This window comes from Asterias amurensis, chromosome 8, assembly GCF_032118995.1.
Source record: "Asterias amurensis chromosome 8, ASM3211899v1".
Taxonomy (NCBI): domain Eukaryota; kingdom Metazoa; phylum Echinodermata; class Asteroidea; order Forcipulatida; family Asteriidae; genus Asterias; species Asterias amurensis.
In genome coordinates, this window is record NC_092655.1 from 22,875,235 (window position 1) to 22,894,936 (window position 19,702).

The following is a 19,702-nucleotide window of genomic DNA, read 5'->3' on the forward strand; positions in this document are numbered from 1 at the left end:
AAGTTTATTCTCATTTATTACAAATTTGATATTTATTGTACGTACTTTGAGTTTAACATGTAATTTAAGCGAAAAAAATGTACGATATTACTTCCATTGTGTAAACTAGGTTGTAAAAAAAAGCGCAAGCTTCACTTTTACAAATGGTACGGTCCAAACGTAACAAAATCAGGTCATCATCATCATACGGGGATTGCCTCTCTTCTTTTGCATGCGAAATCAAGGGGAGGGCGTTTGAATTTCGAAATATCCTGACTGCTGGGTCGCTTGTCGTCGAGAAGAGAGCTAGCTAGCTGGCGAGCTTTGCATCAGTTTGGATTGTGTTTTGCGATGTGTTTAAGATGGACGCTCTTGGAATCACATTCTGCCTTGCTTTATTTAATCTACCAAGCCTATCTGAGGTAAGAATTAATGTTCATTTAATTTTTCCAGCTGCATTTTAACAGGCGAAGTGAGGAAATTTTGGTCCGAGGTGTTGCAATACTTTTCCTTGCTGGGGGTCTTCTGCGTTGGTCATTTAAATTCATTGTTCGTGTTCATGTACTCTGACTACACAGCTGATGACAGTTGTTTTTCATGGTTATACTGAAATGTTTGTTGAGTATATAACGGTTTACCGTTCATAGATAACATTTTACAGAACTGTTATTTTTTCTTGCAATCCAAATTTCAGTCTGCTACATGATTTCATATCGGTTGATCGAAAAAAATTCACTAAGGAGTTTGAGTAAAATCGAACATGTCCGACGATTGCAACACACCAGCTGATCAGCTGGCAATGTTCCCTATTGATTGTCCTCGAAAGAATAAACTGATAACAAAGCATTTTTTCCTGTAAATTTAATACATGTTCAACTGACGGTAATGTTGTGCATGAAGTTGAAAAAATCTCATCCGGACTGCTGACATGGCCGATGTCACTTAAATTTAAAATATTATAAACGATAGTTAGCTTTTGTTTTTTCCTTTTTGCTGCTGAAAATTAAACAACATAAACCATGGAGGAAGAATAGGCCTCCCTAGCTAACATTTCATTAGTAACAATGTGAAACAAAGAATGACTAATAATATAATGATGAGCTGTTCATTGTTTTAGTGCCATGCATTGTGAAACTTTTGTATGGGGGCAGCTGTCATGGCTGTGGTCTGTACGCTTGCAATTGCATTGAAGATAAAGTTAATATTATCTGAAAAAGTATTGTTTTTCAAAAAAGGAGCCCGGAGGAAATTACACACTACTTAAGCTGTACTGAAGTAATAAAATGTACCACTCACTCAGTATCACAAACTTCTTTGAGACAGGAGGACAATTTCTTTATTCTGTTTTCCTAGTACTTCTACTAAAATCTACATGCTTCACTTTAGAAGAGACTTGACTTAAAATTAATGAGAAGTAGTAACTTTAATCGCAAAAATAAGAATTTAGTTGGATGGGATCAGTGTTAATTAATATAAATGAAAGAAATGGTGTCTGCTTGAGAGTTCAAATGAGTCACTGTTCAAATGGTTTCTTGAATGAAAACTTCTTTGTTAGTTCTTATAATAATTTCAGAAAAAGTGTGATAGGCCTACCGTTCATGTAATAATAAATTCTGCAGCATTTGTTGGTTGTCCAGTGGACTCGCTGGACAAACAACTGAAACTTTGGGACAAAGCATCTCACAGAAAGTGATGCCTTACAGCTCATTGTGCAATCATGTCATGATGGACCATTTTCATTTGTTGTTCGCAATTCCAAGCTTATTTCAGAATCACAGCAAAAGTATACAGCGTTGTCTCTCGAGATGTTTTATAGCAATTCATTCACAAACCTTAACAACAAAAACAGAACACAATTTAATACATAAATTCAAAATAGTGTTATTGGCATGATGTTTTGATTCTATCCTCAGAGTCTCTCTCGAAGACTAGGGTTGAAACGTTAGGCCTTCTTTAACTATTTGTTTGCACTCATTAATTTTGGTGAACTTTTGATTTCATCAATGTTTGTTCAATTCAAAATTGTAAACATTGTGTGTTATGGGACATGCTTACATACTTAGATTAGGTAAGCAGGTAAAATATTGCTTTGTGTGATAGCAGTAATGTTGACTTGATGTGATGTGAGGGTAATGTTTGCCTGTCCTTGGTTGAAGGAAGCTCACGTAGCTGCAACCGTGCTGCAACATAGTAAATGAAGACCCTTTCTCTTATTCAACCTTGGAGAAGGATAAAACATTGATTCTTTATCTCCTTAATTCAAACCCTGGCCTCTGTTTACTCATCACCACCTAGTCAGGCTTTTATGTTGTCCACTCAGGTCACCAAAATGAGCAAGGCCAAAGATTGACAGTTTGAATTGGTTGCAGCATAGTTGCATGGACAGTTGTAAGTAAGAGGTTAAACCTTGTGTGAATTTGAACATGCTGGATGCTTTTTCTGTTCAAAGACTGGGCAATCCAAGAGGTCAGGAGAAAATCGGGAAAAAAACTTGGATGAGAAAAAAGAACTTTTAAATATGTGAAACTTTTGTCTTCAAGTTTAGATTATTTCTTTGTTTAGGTTTGGAGTGAGAGTCCAGTGTTCTTATAAAAAACTTTTTAGTTAAAAATTTGTTGATAATACAATCTGTAGATTTTTTCTTTTATATTTCATTATCAATACTGTAATGTGGATCAAGGATCTTTATGTAGGATGTTATCCCTTTGAGGGCTTGTAATAAGTCATTTTAATCGATGACAAATCTATAAAATGATGATAGTTCAATTTAGATGTGGGTTTACTTTAAACATTCAAACATTGCTCTCAAAATTACAGTTTAACACTAAAATAATGGGTTTTATACTTAGATTTTAATGCAAAACAGTCAAGCAAACTTACTTTCAATTGTTTGATTTAGTTAAGGTCACTGAATAATATTTGTTATCTTTCCGAACAACCATCCTTGCCCTTTTAAACCCTAATCAAATTTTGTAAATAGCATATTCCACAACCCTCACATGGTGCCTGTGAAATGCACGTTTACACCTTCCACATCAACAACACAGATTTCAAACTGATCGGGTTGCTTACATCAGTTTGAATTTGTTGTTATAATATGAATGAGTTTGGGCCCTGACCTGAGTGATTAGCATACAATCACAAGCAAAGCTCTGTGCATACACTTCTGACACTGGAGTGCACTAGGGCAGTTTGTGTTGTGGTGTGATGTGAGAGCCTGTCCAGGTCACTGTTTGTGCAGTGTTATGGCTCAACTGTAACGGTAGGCTGCACAAGCATCTAGAACAGCATCAGACCCTTGTATCTGGGAAGGGAACTGCTAAGTTTAGCTCTCCAGATATCCTGCAGGGAGGTTTTGAGATTCGGAGGGCTTGGCTTTGGGGAGATGGGGTCAGGTCACTAACCTACATGGATTTGTTTCTATTGCTGTTTAGTTTAGTGTTCATTGTATTTCACTGGCCTCTGATCTGGTGCAATACAAGGGGTAAACAGATTGACTGGAATTTGTAGGCAGTGGGCCTTTCATGTGTTTACAACTTTGTGGACCTTTCATGGTGTTTACAACTTCACTTCACAGAGTTGTAAATCTTAACTTTGTAGTAAAAGCAGGAACATTGTAAACAGTCTAGCTTGATTTATGGTGTGTTATATTTTCAAGGGATTGGAAATGGTGGATGTTGGATTTCATCTAGGCATGTGCTTGAATACGGTTAGTTAAAGAAATGAGCTTTTATAAGCAGATGCGGTATGAAAGTACTTTTTTAATGAGTCGTAAACTGGGGCAGGTAAATTTTTGATCATCAACCATATTGTGGTATGAATTCATTTAAATTGAAATTATCAGGTTTCATTTCTGAATGCAGGTCAATTCAAAGTTTAAAGACCAGCAGGAAAACCGAATGCATCCCTTTCGCATTGTTGTCCAAAACAGAGGAAGGAAACAGTCTGACATTTCTTCCTTTAAAAACATGGCCTGAAATGCTTTCAACTCCTCTTCTCGATGTTGAACACTCACTTTACTTATAAACCAAATGATAAAATATTATGATCAAAATCTGTGAGATTTATTTATTAAACCCCAGTTACCAGCACAGTGTCACAGTTCCTGCCATGTTCCCTGGGCTCACACTCAATCTAATGGTTGGTTACTAAGGGCTACAGCTGTCTATTAGTAAGAGCCCAGCTGATTGGCGAAACCACAAGTAGTGTTTCCCAACCTCTGACCTCACGCCAGCTATAAATAGCACCAGCGCTGCCAGTTGATGGGGCGATATGCTAATGAGTTTGACTACCCAATCAGAACTGGGCCTGCCTCCAGCAATTGCCCTGTGTGTACAGTATGCAGTGTATTTCATGCATGTTTGATGTTTATTTGTAGGTGTCCCTATCTAATATAGTGCGGTAGGACTTGTGTAACTGGGGCCAGGTTGTGAATAGGACTAGGCATCAGGGTATGGTAGAAGAAGAAGTGGACCAAGACTTTGTCCAATTATAAACAGGAACAGGGAAGTTGGCCTCACAATGGTCGCAACCAGCACAAGTCAGTTGTTATTGCTGACACAAAGGCTTGATTGCAATAATAACGAAGGTCCCATTCAGCTAAGCTGCCGAAATCGGATTGACAAGTGTATGGTCCTGCAGATAGGCTCTAACCCAATTTTTTGTTATTGGCCTGTTTTGCTGTAGTTTTAGGGGGTTAAATAAATAACTGAATGTGTTTTTTTTGAAAGGTCTAGGTAGATAGTAGTACTCAGCAGGGATGATCATGGATTGGAATTCAATTGAAATACAATGAGGAACAGTTTGATTTACAGAACATGCTAGATTATTGATCAATTTGTTGTTGATCGACTTTCTCTTACAAACACATATTCATAGGCGGACACCAATGATTAAGACATTAAATGTCGCACTCATACTTTGAAACATTTCAGACACAAACGAAAAGGCGGACTTATTCTTCTTCTGTCTTCCCATATTAAAAGAAAGCAAGTTCTAATTTATAGCACATTTATCTCGTGTTAAGGGAATGTGGAATTGTTAAGAGGGAAGTCATTTCTCCAGGAAATTTTTAAAACTTGTTTGATCACAATACATCTATAGAACAAAGAGATGGAATCTTCTTTAAACCATCTTTCATTCAATCAAGAAGGTCAGTGAACATTCACAAGAAAGTGTAGTTTATCCTGATAAAACTATTGAACATGGTAAACCTTGTAAGCATACTTGACTTTAAAAGCTGTATTTCTTGCTGTATTGCTACATCTCAAACATCTATCGGGATATGTTTTGTCAATGATAAACTCACTTCATCATAGCACTGTATGCAGAGAACCCATGGACGGACTGAAGTGTATAAGCTACAATATTGCATCTCTGTGTCACCAAAATCTGAAGCAGCTCCTCCAGGGTAGCATAAATAAGCAGACCTGGAGACCTGAAGAATGAAATTTAACCAGACCTACCAACCCTTAGGTTATTATATAATACCACTTGCTGGCAACCCAAGGCCACTTGATCAACAAGCCTTCAGGATCAAAATAATCATGCCCTTTAAAAACAATATTTTGTTGGTCTATCATTCTGATTCGAGTTTTCAGCAAGGGGCTATAAGCTGTATCTTGCAGTTGGACATATTTTGTTATTTGTTAAGAAGTACAAATCATTTTAATTTCTTTTAATTATAATCAACTGCTGAGCTGCCATGCTTCCATGGCCTTAACTGCAACCCTGCAGACTTGTCCAGGGCTTGAAGTCCAGTGGACAAATAACAGATTACATAATACAAGGCTTGTTGTGAGTGGCCCCTGGATATGAATAAAAACTGTGACCATACCTGTTCATACATGTACAAGTGTATGATGATTCATTATAAAGGCGCTTTTCAGAACCATACTTTGAAAGTGTGGCTGTTTGGTATTGGATATTTTGAAACTAGGTGGACAGGGCCTAAGCTGGAGCCCAAGCCCAAGCTGTAGTTTTATTGTGTCAGTTTGTAAACATGACTTTTAAAACTGGCATAATTATTATCTTGAAAATTTAGATTTCAAATCATAAAAATTTGTTCACAGCCACCAAATATTTGAAAACTTTTTTCCCCATTTTGTGTACACAATTTTCAAATGATTAGTACACAATTTTCAAATGAATATGTTCAGATTTTGAAATACAGAGATTCTGTTTGAAAAAGAACAGTTATGGATAGCACAGACAGTTGTGGTCGCTTGTCATCAGTAATTTTGTGGATTTCTTTTATTTACCACTTGAAGATAAGAGTTGTGGTTGACATTTGTAAGTGTGTCTTGGTTAACCACAAACCCACAAACATTTGTGTTTATTTGTTCAAGACATTTATTCCCCTAGGCAGCTTGCAAACTGTAAGTGAGCTCACAAATTGCGTTTATGTTTTCATCTTAAAGGATTCCTTTATCTTTGTTAAATTTTGTGGTCTTTGTATCACAGCTTCACCATTAGTGTACTTACGTTTGGGAGCATTGTTGAAAAATTTACCCAAAAATGTTTGATGAAATTTTGCTTAGTTAGGGGATATAAAGAATACTGTTTGTTTTTTGCCCCCAAAAGTGCACTGATGTGTTTATAAGCACTGTGTACTCAGGATTGTATGTTTAGGTTTGAAATGATCACTGAAATATGACGGTGGATTTCTTTTGACAGAAATTTCCTGTGTTGGTAAAAATTTGATAAAATGTTTTTTGACCTGAGCGATACCAGCATACTTAAAGAATTCTAACTAAGTAGGATCATGGAGGTAGGTAGGATTGAAAGGTGATGAGAATTAACATTGACAACAATTCTCTCAAGGTGTTAAGTTGTCACAGACTTGTCAATCAATGAACGAAGGTAGTCCCAAGTTCCTGGTTTGGACACTTTCGGGTTTTTTCTGCAAGCATTAACGTCATCATCAGGCAGATGGGAAAGCAATCGTGTAGTGCAGTTTCTAAGCCTGTGTGATTGGGCACAAGTTCTAAACCTACTGGCTTGTCGTTAGTTGAACGAGACCTTTCAACCATCTTTCCACTTAAGTAATCATCTAGTTATCGATGACACTCTGTACGCTAGTTCATGGGGAATATAAAGCGCGTCATGCTGCATGCACCATCAAGACAACTAATTTAATTCCTCATTAGACAAGTTTTATCCCTCTAAGCAATGAATAATTTGGTGCGGTAAACAAAGTTGAGAAGCAAGGCAGAGTTTTGAAACATGGAAGCCCTCCACAAAATAAACAATTCAAATGTAGTCTGGTTCTCTGTTATATCTAATAAGCAGATTTGATCACAATCAGTGGTATTCTGGGAGTCGGACACAACATGAATTTTATTTAGTGTGAATTGATATTCCAATTGTTTTATTTTATTTTACAGGCAAGGGAGTTTTGCCAAGTAGGAGGCTATTGGTGTGACACAGGACATTGCTGTGGAAGTGGAGAATGCTGCACATATTACTATGAACTCTGGTGTAAGTATATTAATCATGTTGCGTTCCCCCGGGGGTGGATTTCACAAAGAGTTAAGACTTTAGTCTTATTTTGACAAGTTACTCTTTGTGAAATCGACCACTGGCAGTATTGAAAACTGATTTCGATTTCCAACTAGAGACTGACCTATAGCTATTTCTGCTGATGTTTTTATCCTGCATTTTTTTTATTTACTGAACAGCGCTTTGAAACAGTGTTGAAGCGCTTTATAAACAAGGGAATCAAAGTGTGGTTAAGAGGTTTTCAACTAGGTTGTTTAATCCCAACGAGGCCTGGTTCTTGATAATTTTAGCGAGACAAAGACAAGGTAAATTATAAAAGAACAAGGCCTCGGCGGGTTTAAACCACTAGTTGAAAACGATTCAACACACTTTGATTCCCATTCATAAATACCTTTTCAGTCAAAAAACATCAACACTTTTGGTCAAAAAGTAAAATAAATGCAAAAATTATAATTGTTCAATGATTTCTTTCAACACAACACCCCTCCAGCTATGAAATGGTAAGGCCCTCCGCCGCCCTCTTGTAAACAACTCCTTATAAGGGAATGCTGTGCGCGTCGCGCATATCGCATGATGTGGCACAACTGTCCCGACCGTTGCTCTCGACCAATAGGAATGAAGAAACTGTCTTATAATTACAGGTGCAAGCTCGCGTGTCACGCCCATGTTTCAACACTTTTTACTGGTCATAAACAAAAGTTTGTACACACCCACGTGACGCGCTCTCCACCAATAGGAATAGCAAAACTGTATGAGGTATTTATGAATGCAAATTTAAAGTTAAGTCATGGTGGCGAGGATTTGAATTGGAGTACATGTAACACAAGATGGTGTTGGTTGATAAAAGACTTAAACCTTGAACTTGCCCTCGGAGTTGGTAATTGCTGGAGTGCTTGTGGTCATTGCCTCTTGGTGTGTCCTTGGGTCTTTGTCCTCCCTCTATTGTTCCAATCTAGACAGTTTTATTTATCAACTGATGTACCTGGTGTTTTCATTCATGGTTGAATTAACTGACCAAATCATACCTCGTATGGTTGAGTTATTCAATGGCGACGATGTTACAATAAATATTTTGCAAAGGGATGAATTTGCGAAATCATGACTGAAATTCAAATTTTGTTTGGATTCATTTCAATTGAGCATTGAAATCAAAGAGAATTGTTTCAAGTTTAATTTGAAAGGTTAAGCTACCGAAAACAAAAAAAGTTTGTCAAAAACTCAAAATGAGGTGTGCAAATTATCGGCTCCAATAAGTTTATCATTAAAATACCAGATTAAACAGGAAGCCCTGATGAAAAATGAGATTCCTAAAACTCACCCGCGTACCCCCTCTGGTTTAGAACAGAGCCCCCCCCCCCCCCTCGTGCATAAGGAAACAAACTAAGCAATTTTTTTTTAAATATTTATTTCGCGTCTTTAAACTATTGGCTTCGCGTTGAAAAAAGGCGACAAATAGTTAAAGTAATGACTCATTTCATTATCCCTGATAAATTGTGCAGTGGTTCACCCCCAACCAGTCCTTCTAAAATAACTTCATCTGTCAACGCCAAGGACCCTAAAAACAAAGCCTGCTTGAATTGCAGGAATCTCAAGGTCTCATTCTGATGTATCAAGATCCAACTTGAAAATTTGAGGATCAAACTTGGCAGAGGTTTTGATGCCGTGCTGTAAACTGACAGTGTGGGAGAGGATCCATCCCAGATGTTTTTTAGCTTTAAGGTCAATGTCCAAGTGAACTGTGCCTTGAACCAGATATAAAAGCGCACATCTGATTGAACAAAGGCCTGTAGTATTGTGTGCATGTATTATCGATCAACTTGTATTCCAAATTGATGACTACTGTGTTCTGCTCCAGAAAAGCAGGCTTCAAAGTTTGTACTTGAAAGTGAAGGAGTGGTGTTCCTTGTATCTAAAAAATAATCTATACTACACGTATTATGTACATGTGTATGTGATTACATTACTTATTTCAGGCTTCAAATTATCCTACTATAGCACCCACAGCAATTGTCAAGGTGCCCCATGCTCTTGCTGTGATGCCCTTTGCAAATTTCAACTACAAATTTATGGCTTTGCAAGATGTGGTCTGCCTTTCCAGACGCTTTTGGGCTATAAAGCTTTGTCTAAGCCATGAAAGGCTTGACGAAATGGCTAAGTTGACATTGACAAACATTATCATTGGAATCTTGGCTTTGAACTTTCACACAGCATGTGCTGCCGACAACGCTCTCTTGAGTATGTGTACGTCTTTCAAGAACTTGTTTTTGGTCGTTGCTTGGGCAGGTTCCGAGAACAGATGATGCAATTCATATTTTATTTGAATGCGATTCACGCTGTGCGTCCTACTTACGGCATGAACAAGTATGAACAAGTTCACTGTGGAATACTTCTAGCAGTGTGCTGTATATTGCCTAGTGTACAGGGATATTGCAGTAAATGCATACATAATTATGTGTATTATGAATAGAAAATGTTGAAGGGTTCACATAGAATGATTTGAAACACTGAAAGCAAAGAGAAGGGATTTCAAATTCAGAATTGTTTTCAAGAAAAAGTCCTTTCTAAATAAATTGTTTTTCATAAGCCATCTAGAGATATATATATGGCAGACACAATACTACAACACTATAAGGTTTGGGTAAATTTAGTAGCCGACATAGCTTTCAAATGATCTGCCTTTTCTGCCAATTAGTCTTAAACTTTCTGATCCTTTTTTGGCCTTCTATACAACTTTTTAAAAATGTATGCAGTATCAGTCCCTGCTTGTTGTTTTTACATCTTCTTTGCAGCATCATAAAGATCACTTACATTCTGAACTGAAAAGATTGATTTTTAAATAAACCATGAGTTTGTATACTACATTCTAATGACCATCAAACAGAGCTTGAAACTGACAAATGAGATACATTTTCTCTCAGTGCTGTCACATGAAAAAGGTTTCTAAGTAATCCTGTCATTTTGATTCTGATCTTGTGCAAACACTGTTGGTCTAGTAAACTTTTTGAGCTACAAAATGTGTGCATTTTTCCAACCAACGTCGAGCCCTGTAATCTTAAGTACATTGTACCTTGTGGTTGTCGCAACCAATCGATATTTTAAGGAGATTGAACACTACAAGGTTGATGTATCATGTACAAGAATAAAAACTGTAAGGCGATGATTATAAGCTTTCTCCTCTCAGCTTATACATTAGAATCAAATTAAGTCGAATTTCCCTTCGGATTATAAGGAACTATTGCTTCTAATGGAAATATCCTCGACACCCTCCCCCTCCCCCCCCCCCCAAATTGAGATGCCTGACTTCATCATCAAGTGACTTTGTCCTTGTTTCCTGTGATGAAGTGTTGAAGGCTGAAGTTTCTTGCGTTGGTGAAGGGGTGTGGTCAAGGTAGCCGTAGGCTGGGAGTTGGGGAAACAAAACAAAGGTCATTTTGAAGAGGCAGTCAAACCTTTATGAAAGTCAGAAATTAACCAAAGAATAAACTGCATTGGCTGCCCACGCTGAGGTCAAATTACAATGGACAACTCTCAGCCAATGATAGGTCTTCCTTTGACCTCAATGAGGGCGCCGTTCAAGCAAGCTGTGTAAGCGAAGAATGCCTAGAACTGTTGAGCTCGCACTACATAAAGCAAAACTTCCCTGCTTAAACAGTCAAATACGCTTACATAGCACAGAGTTCCCTGCTTCTGTAAGCAGCGATTCCTTTTCGGCCTTATTCTTTGCAGAGCCTTGAGATTCCGCCCTGTTCAATTTGCTACAGATGGGACAATTATGATCAGTAGTTCTACCTCCATGATCGGTACAATAGAGGTCCACAGGTCGCACAGCCTGTGATCCTTTGTTGAGTTTCCTGTTTCACACCCTGGATCTGAGACAAATTCCCAGGCACTCATTTAGTATTGGATTGTGGTCAGCCCAAATTAGAAGGCATGAATTTGTGGTGAAATAATCGCACGCACGTATAATAAACATCGAGTAAGATACATCAAGTACAGTACGTGGAATGGCAACCTATAATTGGTTGCACCTTGTTGTAGAAATTCCCAAGAGCTAATAGCACTATTATTTCTGTAGGATGATGTTAAGGAATATCAGAGTAACTCAGTTCTTAGTAACTATGTATTGTTTTCATTCTCGCAATGAATAAAGTGCCTGTTCATGTACATGTATGTAAAATGAGTTCACTCCATTGTTGGTTTCCAAGGACTGTGTTCATTAGCCTAATCTAGCATTCATAATTGTTCGCAAATTGGGGTGAATTTTTCTGAGAATACATTTTGTCATCTGAGAGGGTCAGCTGTTTAGAACCTACATGTACATTAAGTTTGTATTTATAATGAGATGCACCATTGTTGGGATTTTATTGGGAATACCTGCACCTGCAGAGACACACCACCATGAACACGGGGCTCTCAGCGTTGTGGGTTTTTTGTTTCTACAAACGAGAGGGTGAATGGATGGATTGACTCACAGTGTTATTTGTACAGATGAATGTTTTTCCCAGTAGTCCGGCCCACTGTAATGTCACCTCTTGATCCCTGGTGTGTAACTTACTTTCTGGCATTGTGGTATCATTTGGGAATCTGATGGCCTTTGACCTGTCACAGGAGTAGATTACACACATCCCCAAGGCCACAGGATTAGGTTTTTAGAATGTCCTTTTTTTTTTCTTTTACTTTTTTTTTGCACCCACATAAACTCAAGCCCAAATATAATTTCTCTGAAATTTGAGCATCGGACTTGTCATCGAGAGTTCTTTCCAGTAGAGCTTGATATCTTTCAATGATGAGAAGGAATTTCCTTCCTCTGAGGTTGCAAAAATGATTCTTTGCGCGTAAACAAGTCTCTTTAGTCTATGTATTCAGATACAGTGATGTGTACAGATTCTGAAAATGCATCATCTTTTTAATACACGATTTTGAAACTGAATTCAAAACTGATATTCAGGAATTTAGGTAAGAGGGGCTACTCTCAGTCAATAGGAAAAATATGAAGGGGCGCCAAGGCCAAAACCAGGGCAACGGAGGCCATGGTCTCTGTGTAATTTGAGGCCTGTGGAAAATGTACTCTGGTTAAACAAGCATTTTTTGTTTTGCTTAAGTTATATCTTATTTTTGTGCTTTAAAAGCAGCTCTTTGAAATTGGGCCATGGAGTCCCTCTCTATGAAATTGTTAATCGCTTTGTTTCTGACATTAAGTTCCATCATTCCTCCTGTAGTACACAAAGTAGAGTTGCTTAATGTTTGTTTGTTTGTTTCCATTTCAGGGTTTTGGCTGGTATGGTTTCTCATCGTGTTTATCATCGGCTTCTGCGTCTGGCAGAGGAAGCGTTTCCACCCCATGAGGGGCCACCCCAACCACCGCACATGCTCCATCCAAGATTTTCTCAGGGGATTCAATTTTGAAAACATCACTCCAGGTGAGAGTAGTGTCCGCGCATAAATCGACGGGGTTTCTTGTAACGTGATGCAAGGCAAATTTATCAATTGGATTCATTTCAAAGGGTATTTCTGGGGAATCCACAATGCATCTTAACCAGTTCTGATTGAATTACTTTGTTGTGTGTTTGTTTTTTTCTGTGTCCCGGGAAGATTCAGAGCTGCAAGTGATATATATTTTTTTTCTTTTCTTCTTTTTTCTTTTCTTCAAAACTTAAAACTTTATTTTTTTTTTGGCTTAAAATGGGAAGTGGGTTGAGTTATGTTTAATTTACTGTGTTGACCACTTTATAAATGAATCGGTTGATTACAAGTTGAAATAATATCTTGTCGAGATGTGTTGAGCTAAACTTCATTCCAACAAACTCTTAAAGAAACCTGTCATTTATTTGTTGTGGTGTTTTAAAATTTAAAAAGTTATAGTTTGATGTTGTAACATAATTTCTTTGTGTTGACTTTACAGTGCCACCTTGTAAGCTACCCTCGTACTCTGAAATCGGGGAGACTGTCGGCTATGACACGCCTCCCCCGCCCTATACATACTACTATATCCAAGCAGCTACGTCTGGGTTTGGGAGCAGTACGGGTTGTCACTCCTGCAGCAGCGGTGGCCTTCCACCGTTGACGCACAGACTAACGGAAGCTGCAATAGAAAATACAGGGTATGTTGGCCATTCCTTTTTTTCTAGAACCTAGGGTTGATTTCAAGGCAAAAAAACTCATCGCAAGACAAATTGTCATAATTGATTTGTATTTTGTCATTTATAAGTGATTTGTATTTTGACATCACACCTTATTTGGCAACTACGGTTGATTTGCAGTTACGATCAATCTAAGCTCTTTGTAAAATTTGCCCTAGTACTCTCTTTTGAGCATGGATGTTTTTTTTTTCGTATAGGCCTAACCTGGCATTTCTTGACTTCACCATTACCTCATTTTCAGGCCAGCTTTTACTTTGACAGAATTGAGCTAAAAAACAAAAAGAACATTAAAAAACAAGAAACTGTACAAATACTTCAAAGTTTCTCAGTGAAGCAATTGCTACCATGCTCCTGGTCATTCTCATGGTCACCCATGAATTGCCCCCCAAGAGTACTCATTTAAATGTCCTCATAGCTTTGCCCTTACACGAGCAAGAACTCAGGCGCTGATATTGCTCGAGTTGTTTTGGAACCAGCATTTTTATCAATATTATTAGAACTGTGTTCCAAAGTCCCCTGTCCCTAATCACACAACGGCCGATAAGACCTGGATGATACAAACACTGGTCAATGATGCCGGCCCCATATCAATGTTGATTCAGTATTTAAGGATCGAGCCGCAGCAGCTTGACCTTTGAGCATTTTTTATGATTGGAAAGAACTGGGTACTTGTTTTTTTAAACACCTGTCAATATTTTGTAATTTTAAAAGTGTTTATTTGTATTTTTTTATCCAGGGGTGACGGGGAGAGTAGATTAGAAACACCGGACTCCAGCGAGGCTCCACCAAGCTACAGACTGATCATGGAATCATCTCGCGAGCGAGAAATGCAGGCCGTGGCTGCGGCACTTACACAGACATTGAACCCATCGATCACCCCTGCGGTGACCCCTTGTGCCACACCGGTCAGGTCACCGTGCCCGACACCTCGGCTGTCAACTCCTATCTCTACGCCCAGGCCTACGCCCGCAGCCACACCGTCTGCCACGCCTAGGCCGACTCCCTTAGCCACACCTGTTGCCACACCTAGACCAACACCTACAGTTACACCGTGTTCGACGCCAGCGATGACACCAGCAGTATCTAGATCTCCCAAGTCCTTTTCCCCGGCTGGCAGTCCTTCAAGGCACCTGTCGCCCTCCGCTAGTCCCTTGAGGCAATATAATGAACAAAGTGGCAGTAGTAGGCGTGGTTCGGCCACGCCAACACTCGCACAAAATTCAGGGAATACCACGGCGACGGACCATGGTGTAACATCAACGATTGTGGATTTGCAAATCAACGATAAAGGTTCTCTGAACTATGTGACAAGGCTGACTTGAGGTAGCCTTGCTGTTTTTTTTTGTAAATGTTTGTTTTCCGCTACCGAATAATTGGACGCATCGTATTGCCATTCTGGTGCCTCATCGCCCCCTGCTGTAATCCCCATTATCTTTCTCTTTAGTGGGGTGTCCTTGTTTATAGTTAACCTCAAAGGTGTTATAAAATCTCAAGTTTGACGGGCGAAGCTGATTAGAGAACTATTAATTTGTACAAACGTTTTGGGAAAGGAAAACTTTAAAATAAGTCTCAAAATATGCATTTTATTGGGCAGAATCCTTTATTTATGTTCATCTACTTAGACTTTTTAAGCTGCTTTTAATCAGTGTTTTTTTTTGATACGCATTTTTTCAGGCACTTATTCCCGGTTTGTATGGATTTGTTTCACTGGAAATACTATTTATTTGGTTTGGCAGATTTGAGGAACTCGAAAGAACTCTTTACAACCTCCCATTCTAGAAAAAACCATAGTTGCATTTCTGTCATTACCCTAGGTAAGGTCAAACTAAGCTCATTGACCCTAACATGACTTGGGGCTTAAAGAGGAAACATCACGCACTGGATGCATGGCCACGTGTGATTCCACAGATCCTACACGTAGTTAAAACAGTTACTTGCCTACAGATGTGCATGATCCTATGAGTCACTTCGACTCATGTGAAAAGAAAAAATAACGTGCGGAGAAAAAAAAGGCTTGAGACCTAGATTGATGGCCTTGTTTTTTAACTTTTTTTGGCAGTCCTTGGGGCAAAGTTCTTTTTTGAACTGAGAACAAGTTTTCACATTTTCAAACTCTTGTTCAGTATTTTTTTAACATCTTATCGATGTTGTTTACTTCTTTAGTTTCTAGCAAAATAGCAATGCAAAGCTGAGGCAGCTGTAGATTATTTATCTTTAGACTTATTTCATTTTCTCAATTCTTTTTTTTCTTCTTCAAAGATTGGTCTTGTTGTGTTTTTACTCTGGGGCTTTTATCTGAAAAAAAGTTGAATGATCGAAGGAACATCTATCCCAAATGTACTTGGAGATTCTGGGAGTAAAATTAAAATTGTGTACAATTCTGTTGTTGTATTAAGTGTTGTGTTGAATGCTGGTTTAATTACCTGTGGTGAATTTTCTAGCATTACAACAATTTATTTCTTCATTTTCATGTTTGAAATTGACTGAAAAACCATGTTAAGCTGGACAGCAATCCCTCATGACAATGAAAGTGATTTGCATATTTATACATATGCAAATTTATTCATAAGTACAACTCTATTGCTCAGAGTATCATCTTTAATTTTTCAAAGATATAAAAAAGCTTAATACAATTTTTGTATATATATCCAAAATGACCTCGCATGAAACCAAGGATTTAAAATGGGGGAGGGAAAAAAAGTAACCAGTTTCAATGTTTTTCACTGGATTTTATAACACAGTACTGTTTTCTCTGTGCTTGCCAAAGTTTCCTGTTGAGATTTTGGAGCAGGGGACATTTTAAGCCAGTTGAAAGCTTATTGAAAAGCGTAAAGTAATAAATAACCCAGGAGTATTGCATGGCTTAGCATGGGAATTATGCTTGTAAATGTGCTTACTTCCTGTCACATAAAAAGTCCTTGCTAAACATGTGGACGAATGGATAGCTGTAAGTTTAGAATGGTGCAGGCCTTGAACTCACTTGTGTAGCTGGGCCCAGCAATTACCCTGGGGTAACAGCCACCTCTGTGAGGAGAGTGTAAAGTTGGAACTTTGCCACAGCAAAAAACAGGGAGCAAAAACACAAGGCAACATGTCAATAGCTGTGGGTGCAACTAAGAGCTTTTCACATGACAGCAATTTAACTGGGGTCCCTTGCTTAATTTTAGCATGGTTATAAAATGTAGCAATGATTGACAAGATTTTGCACGAGAACTTGGACGGTAAAAAAAAATGGTTGTCCTTTTCACTCAAGGTACATATTGTGAATTTTACAACCATGCTATTATTTATCAAGGGACCCTTGCTAAATTGCTGTTGTGTGAAAGGGGGCTTTAGGCTTAGGTTCATCGCAATGCATATGGGGCATTCACTTCTTGGGATTGCCGAGGCCAGTGGTTTTAAAGAATTGATTCTAAGTGCTGCCTTTGTTTCTTAAAGAACACAAATGGCTTATGTTGTTTTTAGTCCGAAAGTTTCCTTTATAGCTTAATACTGATACTACAGAAAAAGTCGGTTTGGATTTTAGAGTTTATTCTTTAAACTTGTAAGCGTTGAAAGCAAGAAAAAGTACAGTAAATTTAGACACAAAAAGAAGAGCTTAAAATTGATTCCATCAACGAAGATATTTATTTAATCTGTTGGGATTTGAGTAAAGACTTTAGGGGTTGATGGTATTTTAAAAAGTAACTTCAAGTGTTTTTGTCGTCGTGTTAAGCTTTAAGACTGTATCCAAGGAACTGTGCAATGTACAGTGTTTAAAGCATACAGTGAACATTTTTTTGTACTAAAGATTTTTTCTTCCTTAAAACGATCTAGTGCCTACATCTACACGTGTTTAATTAAAAGAGACACTGACTGTTGCATAATATGCAGCGAATCAACCCACCTATGGGCAATAGTACATTTATTGCCAATTAATTAATTGTTAATTGTATATTTGTCTGCATGTTTAGTTAGAAGAAAGACCATTTCTCAACTTTTTCATTCTATTATCAGAATTGTAGTTTTGAGTTTTTGCGTTTAAAAAGGTATTGAAGTATCAAGGCTCTATCCATTATTCATGTGAATTTGAATTGTACTTGTCCAGTCTTTTGTGATTGAGAAATGTAGCAATGAAAAATCGTATGTTAATGCATGAACAATTTACATGTAGAAATGTATACTTAACAACTGTTTACTTAAATATTTTGAAAACAAGTAAAGATTGCATTAGTCTTTCAATTTTAACATTTATCCGAAAACGCTTCTAGAGTACGCTCAATTAATTCATGAAGTCCAGAGGCAATTTTGTAAAATTTCCCGAATCTCTCACCGGTATCCGAAGATAACGTTAATCTCTTTGGATCAAGTTAATTTCTTGTATGTTCTTTTGAAATTTGCATTATAAATGCCCCAGCAATCTCCTTTTCTGTCATGTTGTTATATAATTTATTACCTTAAGGTTTATTTAGAATACTTGTGTATTTACAAATATATTTAGTTCAAGTTACTCATTAGCGCTGTGTCAAAACACACCTTATTGATTATTAGTGGATGTTGGAGGAAGATTTTTGCAAGTTTGGACAATTGAGTTGAAACCTTCGTCAAGGTGGATGAGTTGTCCCGCAAGGTGCAGGGAGATTTTTGTTATCTTTTCGTGGTTTACAGCGGTTAACAATTTGCATACTTTATAGTTCCCTATAATCATTTTTTTATTACAGTCAAAATAAATTTTGCGTTTGTATGTAACAGACAGAGCATCCAGTCTCATGGAACAAGGAAGGGTATTACCTAAACTTCTATAATGGCCAAGTACCGTAACAAATTAAAGAAGGAGTACTTTCTGTGAACGCTACAAAATGTTACCTTCGAGTAAGACTCTGCTAGAGTCAAAACTTTAGACCATTAACTTTTTTTGAAAAGTTTCGATGACTGGGAAAACCTTCCTAAAATTGGGGCAAAAGCAAGATGACATTGGGGTAAGCATACATTATTTTGTCAATACACTACTTGGCTTAATTTGGAAAAGGATAGTAAAGCCTGTTCTTTGATTTGTTCCATGAGGTGTAGTTAACGTTGATATTCCATTGGACAGGAATTAGACTGGGGATGTCTCTAGAGGGAACTATATATTGCATGTTTTTGTTGGTTACATGCATCAGTGTTTTTGTTTTGGTCAGTGGTGCTATTTTTATATATAAATATAAGAGTTGTGTGTGATGCGCCAACTGGTTGGCCACACACATGATAAGGTTACAATTTCTTTAACTCTCAGTCTTTAAAAGTGTACAAAATATGTTTATGGTATCTAGAAAACAGTTGTTTTTGACAGTTCCAAGCTCGTTAGCACTGTTGGCATTTTTTGAGGACATGTATGGCTATCTCTCTTTATAAGCCTTGTCGTTTTGAACTCATTGTCTCTTGGACCTGATACTAATGCTGCACAATCGATGATTTTTGTCGGTGTTCGTTTTTTTTACTAAAAAAGAACAACTTCTTAGCAATTTAAAAATGAGATAAGGGTGTAAGTAGAGCAGAGTTATGCATGTTCTCATACCAAAAGAAACCTCCACATTGGAGTGTTGTTGGGTTTTTTAAAATAATGTTTGTATAATGGCTATCTTAATGTTGTTATACAATCTGGAGTCCAGACTGGAGCGAGTTAAGAAGACCCAATTGGGATTGGTATGGTGGCATAGCCATAAAAGAAGTCTGCCCTTTTTGTGAAAGCTCATATTTTGTTTTTTTGTAAATTTGTTTAAGGGGTTGTCCTAAGGGAGTTAGAATGACCTCCGGTTAACTTGTTCTCCTGACCTTTCTGAACCTGATCTCGAAACAGAATGAAAAGGTTTGTGGTATGGGTAGAAATGTTAAGTTTCTTCTGCTGTCTGACGTACCATATTGAGTTTGTTTGGGACACAAAATTTGAGCTTCTATAAACTGGGTGGGATATAAGTAATAGATGTTGACAATTATTAGTAAGTGGTTTTTGGTGGAATTATGATTCTAGTGTGTACATACTTTGTAAATATAACACATATTTTTTCGTGTATAATGTCATGCCAAAGAAAGTATACATTAATACAAGAATAACAACTTGACAA

General features: G+C 37.7%; 1 protein-coding gene across 1 annotated transcript; it reads left to right on the forward strand.

The window, feature by feature from the left end:
• The first annotated feature begins 219 nt into the window (after nt 1–219).
• LOC139940671 (uncharacterized) lies at nt 220–19,702 on the forward strand. The gene is made up of 5 exons (XM_071937034.1): nt 220–401; nt 7,365–7,458; nt 12,747–12,899; nt 13,382–13,580; nt 14,356–19,702. The coding sequence occupies exons 1-5, from the start codon at nt 342–344 to the stop codon at nt 14,939–14,941; spliced, it is 1,092 nt and encodes a 363-aa protein (XP_071793135.1). The 5' UTR covers nt 220–341; the 3' UTR covers nt 14,942–19,702.

Coding starts and splice junctions, on each gene's coding strand:
- LOC139940671 (XM_071937034.1), top strand. CDS start 342: ATGGACGCTCTTGGAATCACATTCTGCCTTGCTTTATTTAATCTACCA. Junction 402..7,364: donor ATCTACCAAGCCTATCTGAG/GTAAGAATTAAT, acceptor TTTATTTTACAG/GCAAGGGAGTTTTGCCAAGT. Junction 12,900..13,381: donor TTTTGAAAACATCACTCCAG/GTGAGAGTAGTG, acceptor TTGACTTTACAG/TGCCACCTTGTAAGCTACCC.